The 12,872-nt window shown below is 35.5% G+C and overlaps 1 protein-coding gene across 1 annotated transcript; it reads right to left on the bottom strand.

The window, feature by feature from the left end:
- Positions 1-275: 275 nt before the first annotated feature.
- Positions 276-3,844, bottom strand: LOC137197444 (ovarian cancer G-protein coupled receptor 1-like). Its single transcript, XM_067610852.1, has 4 exons — positions 3,702-3,844; positions 3,203-3,410; positions 2,448-2,635; positions 276-2,313 (listed from the first exon to the last, which is right to left on the bottom strand). Exons 2-4 carry the CDS (start codon positions 3,362-3,364, stop codon positions 1,806-1,808), a joined length of 858 nt encoding a protein of 285 aa, XP_067466953.1. The 5' UTR covers positions 3,365-3,410; positions 3,702-3,844; the 3' UTR covers positions 276-1,805.
- Between the last annotated feature and the right edge of the window lie 9,028 nt (positions 3,845-12,872).

Raw genomic sequence — 12,872 nt, forward strand, 5'->3', positions numbered from 1 at the left:
CAGTTCTGCCATTGCAATGCACATAAAGTGTGCAGAGAAATTCAGTCACAGTAATAAAAAAAAGTCAGAGAGAAAACTTTAAAATACAAGATTTCAGTTCCAAAGGTATCTGTGGACTAACCAAACAGGTATTTTGGGCTGGGGAGAGTAAAATGACAGATGTGTGCTCTGAATGGAGTTGAAATGACTCAGTACTTGTTTTTTAAACTGTTCTTTAATCACATATGATTAAATACATTACAACTACTATAATTAATCATCTTTTGTGTACACTATACAACTTATCAAGTAGTAACCTTAAGCTCCTAGCAATCATATGTTATCTTCTGAAAATGCATGTTTTTCTTTATAAAGTGTCACCCTGCAGAAAGTCAAAGTATTTAAAGAGATTCTGGGAAATATGTTTTTGTTGGATCTCTGCTGTTGCAGTGTCAGCTGATTAGTGCAACAGTTGGTAATCAACAAGTTTAAGAAGGAGGAAATGTACAGTAGGCCTCACTACTGTAACTTATATTGAAAAATATGATATAATTTCTGCCCCAAATTATTATCTAAAAAGTATGAGAACTTAACATGAATAAACATACGTTGGTAATTTGAAAAAAAAAAAAGCAAAATGCCTCCATGGTATTACACAACAGTAGAGTTGTGCTATATGATGATATATACAAGAAACAATCAGCAGAGATTTTGTTGATTTGTAGGGTTTAATTCACATAATTAGTAAAAAGGAAACATTCTCATTTTTGACTAGAAACATATTTTTATAGAATTTCCAGAAAATTTACAATGTCTTATAAAAGTACTGCGTATCATAATATAAGATGTTATCAGTATTGCCAAGCCATGGCATGCCGACCACAAAACCCCTAAAATATAACTTATATTAAATAAAAAGAAATAAATCATATGTTGTTTAACTTTTATGCATAAAAATACCCCCCACACACAATAATAGACATATATAGTTATAAGTAGGAAAAGGTAACATATTATAATGTGTATGAGAGGCTAAAGAAGAAGAAAGTCTATAGACTTGATATGATGATCTCCCTGTAGAAATAAGACGGAGTGGCAGCTATAATAACAGGGTGATCATGGTGTTGAACAGCTCAGTTGATCAACTAATAATATCTGGTTTGCTTCTTTGATTAAAGGGGACATAACATGCACATTTCCAGGTCTATATTTTTATTCTGGAGCTCTATTGGAATATTTCTGCATGACTTACAGTTCAAAAAACTCCTTGTTTATCTAATACTGCCCCTTTATGCAGCCACTCAGTTCAGCCTCTGTCTGAAACAGGTCGTTTTAGCTCCTGGCTCTTTAAGGCCCCGCCTCCTGATGAGCCCCCTCTGTTCTGATTGGCCAGCTCCAGGAAGCTGCTCTTTGGCAGACTTAAATTATGAATATAAATGACAGAAAATCACAAAAAGCATGCTATGTCCCCTTCAAAGGATAATTAATAAGAGACATCAACTTAATGCACATTTGTTGAAGCCCTAACAATGAACCAGAAAAAGTTAACCTGCATGGACAAACATTTCCCACCAACCACTTCTCTCAAAACATAATCAAAACAATGTTTCCTTTTCATCTACTTGTGATGGTCACACCACTGGCTGACAACAAACAGTGTTAGTAGTTTTCTTGTCATACAGCAAACACTATTTATTTCTTGTTTGCTAGTTTAAGTGCATCTTAGTTAACATTCAGACACATTACAGTTAACATCTGTTTTCTCTCTTTTCTTTCTCCCTCTTTCTCTGCCTGCATGGAGCTGACTGTGTACATGTTGTTGTCTTTCATACTGATGATCTGCTGTTATCATCACTGTCCATTCTGCAACAACACAGAGAGGCCAAAAGCTTGTCTATGGCCCCTTTCCTCATGAAAACATACAGAATCAAGTCTGCAAGAGGACTGAATCTAAGAAGAATGAAAGTCAGGTTGTCGAAGGTATCATTATCTCTGGCTTCTTCTACCAGGTACCAGATGATGTTGGGTAGAAACAGCAGCGTGTAGATGAGCAGCACCAGGACCAACATTCCCACAATTCGTCGTTTTTCATCAGAGGAGACCGAGATGGCAGCAGACAGCGATTTTAGGGTCCCACCCAAGAAGAATATGAGCAGTGGGAAAGGAACGAGGAGAAAGACAGCGAAAATGGTTTTTAAGACCTTAATTTCAACCTGGAAATAGAAAGGAAGGACATAAACAAGAGGAAGGGTCCAGACCACGACACAGACCACGAGAGAGATCTTGATGGTTCTTCTGAAGCGGTACCACAGTGGCCATGCGATGACCAAATACCTGTAACACAAGATACACAGTCTATCATCACATACAGAATATTCCTGACTTTGAGGAGCTTCAGATTTATATGGTAATATAATGGTCATACACATGGAAGTAGCTAAAAACATACATGATAGACAGATAGCTACCTTTCCAGGGCGATACAGACCATGAAGCCAACACTGGCCAGCACACCAAAGCAGTAAATATAATAGAAGATTCGATAGATCTTCAAATCCTCAGGTTTTGTCTTTTTTACGATCATGCAACAGAACTGAAAGATGTCAGAGATGAGGAGGTTGATGATGTAGATTGGAGCAACATTGTTATTTTGCACCTGCAAGAAAACAATGGTAGAAATAAAGAAAAGCAGCTGGAAACATTTTTTTTTCAATTTTCATTTAGGACCTTTGCACAAAATGTGCAAAAATACAAGTGGATGGAAAGTATTGTCATATATGTAATTTTGCTCTGCCCAGCAATTTCAGTCAGAAACAGTCATGCATCGACCAATGTGTCATCAAATATGACACATTGGTCAATCAGTGCTACAAGACTCAACCACAAGAACATATGTCTATATATATATATATATATATATATAGAACATATATTTCTTGATTGTTTAAATCAAATCCCAAAATAATGAGCTCAAATAATGCTGTACAAATTGTCCTGACAAATCTTTTATGACAAGTTAATGGTGCTGTTAACTTCACCTTAAGAGAAGCTGGAATGAAGCTACACATGTTAACTGCATGTGTTTAAGGTCCAATTAGCTTAAATTTATAGGTCATTACAAGACTTCCTTCCAGCCCCCAAGCAGGATGAAGATTCTTTACAGACAGACTGTATCACAGACACATGACCTAAAATTAATAAATCTTAGTCATAAAGTACTCACCTGGGAATAAAGAGAGTAGATGGCCACTAGAGTCAAAGGAAGGCCGATACTAATGATTACGCATGTTATCACATATATAAAATATGGTTCAGCAAAATAGGGGTAGGTTGCATCACTATTATCATCGTCGGATGTGACATTGCTGTTATTATTGTTTTTCATCTGTGAGGTGTTGATGTAGAAATCTTCTTCTTCTTCAGAGTGAAACCTGTTGTATGAGAGATCAGTTTATGGAAGTTTTTTAATATCTACATAACATTATTAAGTGACATCACTAAAGTCCTGAGGTGCAAGTTCACAAAAATACAGTGAATATTATAGCCACAAAAAAGGTGTCTTTGTTACATTTTCTCCTAATAATATTTCTTCAAAGCTGCAATTACGAATTATTTTCATCACAGATTAAGCTGCTGATTATTTTCCCTATTAAATGATTAACCTTTGAGTTTATAAAATGTAGTGTTTTATACACTGTAAAAAAATAAAAAATTACACTCACAATTTCTTTGAGCCTGCGGGGATGTCTTCAGCTTACTATTTGTTTCTCACCAACAATCCAAATCCTAAAGATTTTTCAATGTACTGTTGTATATGACAAAGAAAAGGAGCAAATTATAATGTTTAAAAAGCTGAAACCAGAGAATATTTGGCCTTTTTGCTTGAAGAATGATTGAAACAATAATTTGAAAAAACAATAAAGCAATAAAGTAGCAATGGGAATAATCGACTATTCATTGAATTTCTATATTTCATCAAAAAATAACTTGTCAGATAATACAAGTCCTTGTGATGTATATAAATATTTTTACATGATGATGTGAGGTAATTACTACAGAATTTCATACAGTTATTTCAGTAATTTAAGGTACAGAGACATTGGTCTAGGATGGTTTGTCTTCTGCACTTGACATCCCACCAGTTGAATAACTCTGTGCTCTCTAATTTTGGACAAGGAGGTTTGCATGTCTGACCAAACCATTTTATGAATCATCTGCATATTTTATATTTTGTTTATAAATTGTGCAATCTGACCATCTTTTGGAGTTAGCATGAAAATAAATTAGAGGAAACAACTGCAGGCTGGTACATTCACCATGTTTAACAACACTAACATACTGGTCATCCCTGTAGCGTACTGGTTAAGACTCATACCACAAAACTACAACATTTATGTCCAGTTTGATTCCAGCAGATCTTAGTTGCATGTCATCCCCATCTCTCTCTCTCTCTCCTCATTTCCTGTCTGACTCTACTGTCTCCTCTCAATGAAGGATAAAATGTACCAAATCACCAAAAATAACCAACAAATAAAACAAACAAACAAAAGAAACACTTATAGAATGGAATCATTAATTGACTGTAATCTATCTTGGTTTGTGTAACTCTATCCCTCTGTTAGACTTTTATTTTTTATCTTATTTTATTTCTTTTCATATCGTCACTGCAGAGGAAACTCTTTTATATCTCAGCTGTCATCAAAACTGCAAATATCACTATAAATACCTCTAAGTGGATCAATGTTGGCTCAGAACATACAGTAAATACAAGAAATACAGAAATATAATAATCAATATTTGTTTCTTCATTCTTCTTTATTTAGCTCATTTTATTTCATTCAAAATAGTGAAAAGTTTTGAATGTTATTATCTTTTTAGTTATTTTCTCACCTTTTTTTGTCTTTGTTACACAACTTTTACACATCAAAATGGTATTTACGGGAAAAAAACGCAAATGAAATAAAACACAGTTGGTTTAACCACAGTATTCTGTACACCTACAGTCCAAAGCTGTCTGCTTGTCACAGTTTGCATACTCATTATCATGACTGTTTGCAGTTCTGATGTCATTTTTACAATCTCTACATACACAAGTGAAAAATGTCACAAAACTTATCTGGAAAGCTGCAAGACCACACCTGGATGAGTTCCCTACACAGAGGTTGATGTTTGGTCGTCTGCATCCAAACAGTCTACAGTAAATATGGTGAGTGAAAGCACTGATACACATTTGTAATGAACTGATCTCAGATCACATCACTCTCTGATTGGCCAAAACCACACAGGATATGTAACATCCTCAAAGATGTCACATACAAGGTTGTGGTTTTATCTTCCTTTGAGAGTTTGAACTTTGTTGTGAAAGTAACATTTCAAATGAAAATATTACAAAACTCAGCTTTCATCACTTCTTCTCTATTCCTACTCGTCTTACTTTCCCTCAGTTTTATTATTGAAAATACTGTATATTTTACTGTATATTTTATGACACACAAATACTTGTTTTTCTCACATGTCAAATTTGTATAGAAGGGAAGAGAGGGAGAAACTTAAAGAAAGAGACAAGTTGTACTTTGTGAAGATTGTTTTATTGCCATTCTTGCTATAAAGCCTGCAGGAGCATTAAAAAAGACATGAATATTAGGACAAAGCTTAGTCTCATTCACCTGGTGAATGTAAGTCCAATATTCACTCTCTTTTAGCTCTGTTTTTGTTCTCTACCAACTCCTGAGGGAAATATCTGGCTCTTTAGCTGCTAAATGCTCCACTATGTTCACCAGCTAGTCTACAGCTAACTGTCTGTTGGTGCTGAGCAGGTAGTGTACAGTGGATTTTTAGGGCTTTTTATCTGAAAACAGCTGCCTGCTGTGGCTGAAAATGAATCTATAAGAGTGCAGAGAGAGAACCAAGAGGGTGACAGATAAACAATGAGCTGAAACTCTCTATAAAGCTCCGTAAAGCCGAGGAGAGCTGCAGAGTAGCTGATAAGTAATGAATGAGTCGTTAGTATTTTATGCCGTTCAGTCTAATTAATCAGACTTCAAAATAAAATTAATCAGAAATTTGCCCCCAAAAGTAGCCTTTGACAGACACACACACACACACACAGATACACATCTCCTGTTCCTCAGCTGTATATCAATATATATCTCATGCTTTATTTCTCACATTTCACACAGTTTTTTGGCATCTAATAATCTCTGTTCCTACCAAAACCATTATTTCCACTGTTACAATGTTCCTCAAAGTTTCACACAAACATGCCGACAATGCACAAAATGGAACTGGAGAAAACATGGAGGCATGGAGAGGAATGAAAACTCAACTCACAAATAAAAGTGCTGTGAACACAGAATGAAAAGCAGCAGGAGTACTACTACTACTATCATTACTACTACTACTACAAATAATAATGATAATTAAAGTAGGGAAACACAGAAGGCCTAACAGGAAAATATACATGTTCAATAATGAAATTAGAAATGTTACTGTCAGACAATTTTGTGTCTGGTTACTACATTATTCAATAATTCTAATATAATGTTCAAATTCCTTGAAAAAAAAAAAAGAAAACAGTTTTATCTTAGAAAGTTTGTAACCGTCTATATGAAACGAGGCTCCAAAGAACATATTTGGGTAATACAGAGAATAATTCTTTCCAATGAGGTCAATAATAAATAATTAAGTCAATAATAGTTTCTTGTGTGATAAGAAAGAGAAAAAAGGACCATGAAGTGTTTCACAACATATTACAGGAGTGAAAACCTGCTGGGTGATGGTAGGAAGACGTGACACTTGATATTTCTTATGTTGTTGTTTTTATATTCTGTTTAGGTTGTAAACAGTATGAAATGTTTTAGTTTTAAGTTCTTTCATTTGACAAATGACTTTTTATAATGTCATTTATTATAATTTATATTTCTTATATCAGTTGTTAAAAATATAAACTATGGCTAATACGTATAAACATCAACATCAACATAATTTAAAAAAAACAACAACAAAAAACACCATCAGCTACTCTATAGGTTCATTTTCATCATATCATCTTCTCCTGTCTTAAGTTATGTTGCTTAAGAACTTTAATAAGACAGATTTTACACACTAAACATCACTGTGGCAAAATTGTACCCAATTTGGTTCAATATCGCACCAATACAACATTATGTTAACTTTACTCAGTAGCAATAGTGTCACACACAACAAGCTGAAACTGCTAAAAACTGTTATAAATGTTTTGGTTCTTGTACAAAATGACATTCAAGATACACAGGTTATTAACAATCATTAACAAACCCTGACATGTAAGTTTAAAAAGAGTAGACTAGAATGTGTACTGATACATTCACCATGTCTTACTAACACTATCCATATATTACTATTTAGAATAAATGTTATAAGTTTCATAAAGGACTGATAAACACAGATGCTGCTCATCATAACTTATGAGTGACATAGCATCTCTATACTGTTGCTAGTAGGAAACCTTTCATCAATAAACATATTATCACATCACAACCAACTCTTTTTAATAGCCTTAGCTGTTACCAAAGAGGCTGTTGAAGACATAACAGAAAGAACAACTTTTAATAAAAACCTCAGACAGTATTTTCTAGATATATGGACTCATGTCACTGACACGTCAGGACATTGCTGTTAACTTATTTTTCTCTTAATGACGCACATTAACTGCCTGTTGATGTAAATCTTATTCTGAACAGATAACAACTTGTACTTGTAAGATATGACTCACCTTTCCTGTTATTAATATGAAGTTGATATTTGGTTTCATCATGTCCATATCTGTAAAAGCTGTTGGTTAACTCCCTCAACGTTCTGCAGATCTTGTTAAGCTGTCACTCAGTCACTGCAGCAATTTCCTGTTTTTCACTGTACAGACTGTGAAAAGCATGTAGGGTTGAACTTTTCCATGTACCTCATTTGTACCTCCCCTTGGATAAAAGTGTCTCCCACATGAATAAATGCAAATCTGAACGTAAACTACAAGAGATACTCAAACAAAACTGGTACAGATACAAGTCTTATCTCGTCCACTCGGGCCTACTGAGCAATATTTTATACAGTGTAATATTACAGAAACTGGTCATAGGATAACTCACTCCATAACCTTTTAACCTATACATCTAATCAGTTATATGAAGGTATCCTTCAGGCTGGATGGAAATATGTCATGTAGCTCATATTAGTCTGTTCTGCTTGTGGCTTTTTAGATTTTTTTCTTCGTACGAGCAGACAATCAGGACTGTTTGTTGCTGTAAATGAGTTTTTATCCTTCAAGTTAGCCGAAACCTTTTCAGTTCTGTCATTGCAATGCACATAAAGTGTTTAGAGTTGATGAAATTCAGTCACAGTAATGCCTACAAAGTCAGAGAGAAAACCTTAAAATACAAGATTTCAGTTCCAAAGGTATCTGTGGACTAACCAAACAGGTATTTTGGGCTGGGGAGAGCAAAATGACATGACATGTGAAATTTGTATAGAAGGGAAGAGAGGGAGAAACTTACTGGTTGGACAGCAGTAAACTGTCACTGTTTGCATGTTCATTTTCATGACTGTTTGCATCTCTGTTTTCCTTGTTTTGCATCACTAAATTCACAGTTTTTATGTGCTACATTATATATAGAGTGACACCATTATTGCTTCTACACTGGATGACAGTAAAACAAAAAAGTACAAAGGAAACACACAAAATTTACTTTTGAAAGCTGCAGGATCTCAACCTGATTGAGTGGTGAGTATGAGACACAGGAGGTTCCTCTACTTAGACTTCTAAAGAATAGAGAAGTTGTACTATTTCAAGATTGTTGTGATTGGCATTCTTGCTATAAAGCATGCAGGAGGATTAAAAAAGGCATGAACATTAGGACAAAGGTTAGTCTCATTCACCTGGTGAATGTAAGTCCAATATTCACTCTCTTTTAGCTCTGTTTTTGTTCTCTACCAACTCCTGAGGGAAATATCTGGCCCTTTAGCTTCTAAATGCTCCACTATGTTCACCAGCTAGTCTACAGCTAACTGTCTGTTGGTGCTGAGCAGGTAGTGTACAAGTGGGTTTTTAGGGCTTTTTATCTGAAAACAGCTGCCTGCTGTGGCTGAAAATGAAGCTATAAGAGCGTAGAAGGTGAACCAAGAGGGTGACAGATAAACAATGAGCTGAAACTCTCTATAAAGCCGAGGAGAGCTGCAGAGTAGCTGATAAGTAATGAATGAGTAGTTAGCATTTTGTGCCGTTCAGTCTGGTTAATCAGACTTCAAAATAAAATTAATCTGAAATTTGTCCCCAAAAGTAGCCTTTGACAGACACACACACACACACACACACAGAGAGAGAGATACCCATCTCCTGTTCCCCAGCTGTATAGCAGTATATATCTCATGCTTTATTTCTCACATTTCACTGCACACCTGGCACAGCATGCACATTTTTAACATGTAAGAAAATATAAACAAGTTATTTTGGGAATTATTTTGTTTATCAGATCATCTCATGGTCTTATTTGCCTGTTCTGTTCATCATAAGCAATAAAATAGATAAATTGTGCCTATTTTAAACTAAAATGATTTGTACATTGTAAGTTAAAGGTGGTCTAAGGTACATAAAATATCAAAGTAAGTATATATATATTATAGTTATTGATGAATAATAAGTCACTCAGCAGATACAACATTTTACGAGATGATAATTAGTGTTTTTTTCAGGGCTTGTTAATGAATTCAAACACGGGTCAAATTTGACCTAAAACTAAATTAGGAAGGTTAAAGACTTAATGTAATGATGTTAATTCAGTCAGAATAAACAGCTTATTATTGAATGTTAATGTCAGGAGTGTCATTTTTTTCAGCTTCAGATATATCATTTGATTTGTTATAAATGTATTAGTTAAATTAGTTAAATGCCTCTCAAGGCTATTGTATCTCTACATACAGGAAAACTTGATAATTCTTTACGTACGAGTGAATACAATGCGTAGATAGCCAGTAAGGTCAGTGGAAAACGTATCGAGATCACAGTCCATGTAATCACGTGTAAGAATGTTGGAAAATCATTTTATAGAAAGACAAACTCTTCAAACACGTAGTCATACAGGGTGTCATTGTAGTCAAAGATGTAGTTGCTGTGGAACAGTGCCGTTCTTCACAGTGCAACCTGTTGTTTGTAATAACAAAAGGCAGCAGGTTTGTTAGCATCTACTAATCTCTGTTCCTACTAAAACCATTATTTCCACTATTACAATATTCCTCAAAGTTTCACACAAACATGCCGACAATGCACAAAATGGAACTGGAGAAAACATGGAGGCATGGAGAGGAACGCAAAACCTGATCATGAAAAACTTAACTCAAATAAAAGTACTGTGAACACATAATGAAAAGCAGCAGGAGTACTACTACTACTATCATTACTACTACTACTACAAATAATAATGATCATTAAAGTAGGGAAATACAGCAGGACTAACAGGAAAATATAAACATGTTCAACAAGTTCCTGCTTAAAATTGTATTTATGCTAAATAGTAAAATACTTCAAAGCTTCCTGGTTACGTGCTGCTGTTCCACCACTATGATGTGTTAAATGTATCAGCGACCACAGATTATCAGCTTCTTAAAAGCCCCTGTACAGCAGTTTCAAGGAAACTTATTGCACATCTAACCTCTTCCCCTTTTTTTGCTTACTTCAAATACTTATAGACAATTTTGTGTCTGGTTACTACATTATTCAGTATTTCTAATATAATGTTCAAATTCCTTGAAAAAGAAAAAGAAAACAGGTTTTTCTTAGAAAGTTTGTAATCATCTATATGAATCGTGGCTCCAAAGAACATATTTGGGTAATACAGAGAATAATTCTTTCCAATGAGGTCAATAATAAATTAAAGCTGCAAGCAGCGTTGAACGGGCCCTCGCATGGCCTCCATGCACGTCGGGCCATGACGCAATCGAAGGTCTTCTGTCATGGGCATGTAGATGTTTTCAGACCCGGGCTGTTTTCAGACAGTGCAAGAAGGAGATAAACATCACTTCCTTTGTCCACTGTTTTGCCTGCTGCTGGGGCTGCTACGCTGAAATTTCGTAGGGGGCACTATTCAGCCACTTTGCATCACTGATGGAATATTGTCATGTGGACGTGTTCAGGTCGGGACACTTATCAAACATGTAAAGTTTGGTGCAGACTGGAGCATGTACAATAAAGTTATAGCAACTTCCTCTGTCATGGCGAAGCATCAAATCTCAATGGTGCGAGGATGAGAATTTTCTGCAGGGTGAGACATGTCTGTCTTGCTCACACCTGTGGCATCAAAATTATGCAAGTTTTGGGCCCATTCACTTGAATTTCAATTAGTAAACAAAACTCTTGATGAGTTTGTGTGTAAAACAAATTAATTTCTGAATTTTCATCAAGTTTATTTTTAGAAAAGTAAAGACTTTTAACCCACATGCCCTGGTCATAGTTTGATTTAAATGTGTATTGTCAGGTGTGTAGAGACAATAAGTAACTGCAGCTGGACACAGAAAAATACTCATATATTTGAATGGAGAGTGTGAGCGAACCGCTAGGTGCTTGGGCCCTAATAAAGGAAAAACTGCAGTACAGAGCTACAAATTTTAGTTTTGATTTTATTTTTCTGCAGCACTTTATCACTAAACTGTCATTCTCACTCAATGAGCTCCATTCAACCCCCACACCCACACGCCCCCCTCCTATTCTCTCTCTCTCTCTCTCAGTTGGAGAGGAGAATGTCACTCTTCTTGTGAAATATCCTCATAAATCCCATGACTTTGGCCAAATCCTACATTAAAAAAAAAATCACATTTTTTTGTAGGAAATTTTGTCGGGAATCCATTGATACAGGTTTCAAAGTGGTCAGACTTATAGTTTAGACATCAGAACCATTTGTTTGACACAAAGTTCATGCCTAGAGATGGCCTCCCCATTGGTTTACATTGTAAGGTGTGATGTGGCACTACAACTTTCAGGGCTAACAATATCTAAACTGTTCGAGTTCTTACAAACAACTTTTGTTCAGCACAGTGTGATAAATCATGTATTCAAGTTTGAAGCCGATACCATTAACGCCCTAGGAGGAGATAGCGTTTCTTGGGGGTCCAAAATTGGTGCAAAGTTGTACTTTGATGGGCATATTGCGGACTTCCTGTTGGATTTACGTCAGGGTTGTCAGTGTATGATTTGTAGGTCTTGATGAGACAAATAATTGAGTTTTGGTTCGATCTCTCTACGACATTCCTATGGGCCGTGGCAGCCATATTAGATACATAGGTTGCGCTGAGTTTTTAAGCATGTTTAGGGGGTCAAATTAAGGGTTGAAGTGGTGTAATAAAAAAGAAAGAAGAAGAGGAAGAAGAAGAAAGAAACAAACACACGAAATACAATAGGGTCTTCACCCCTTTGGGGCTCAGTCCCTAATAATTAAGTCAATAATAGTTTGTTGTGGATAAGACGGAGAAAAAAAAGGACCAGTAGTAGCTAAAAACATACAGGATAGACAGATAGCTACCTTTCCAAAGCGATACAGACCATGAAGCCAACACAGGTCATCAACCCAAAGCAGTAAATATTAAAGAAGATTTGAGAGATCTTCAAATCCACAGGTTCTGTCATTTTTACGATCATGTAGCAGAACTGAATGATGTCAGAGATGAGGAGGTTGATGATGATGTAGATTGGAGCAACATTGTTATTTTGCACCTGCAAGAAAACAATGGCAGAAATAAAAAAAGCAGCTGGAAACATTTTTTTTTTTTTCAATTTTCATTTCGGACCTTTGCACAAAATGTGCAAAAATACAAGTGGATGGAATTATAAGTAATGATAAATATGTCATTTTTCTCTGCTCAGCAATTGCAATCAG

The sequence above is a fragment of the Thunnus thynnus genome, chromosome 14 (assembly GCF_963924715.1).
Source record: "Thunnus thynnus chromosome 14, fThuThy2.1, whole genome shotgun sequence".
NCBI classification, from domain to species: Eukaryota; Metazoa; Chordata; class Actinopteri; order Scombriformes; family Scombridae; genus Thunnus; species Thunnus thynnus.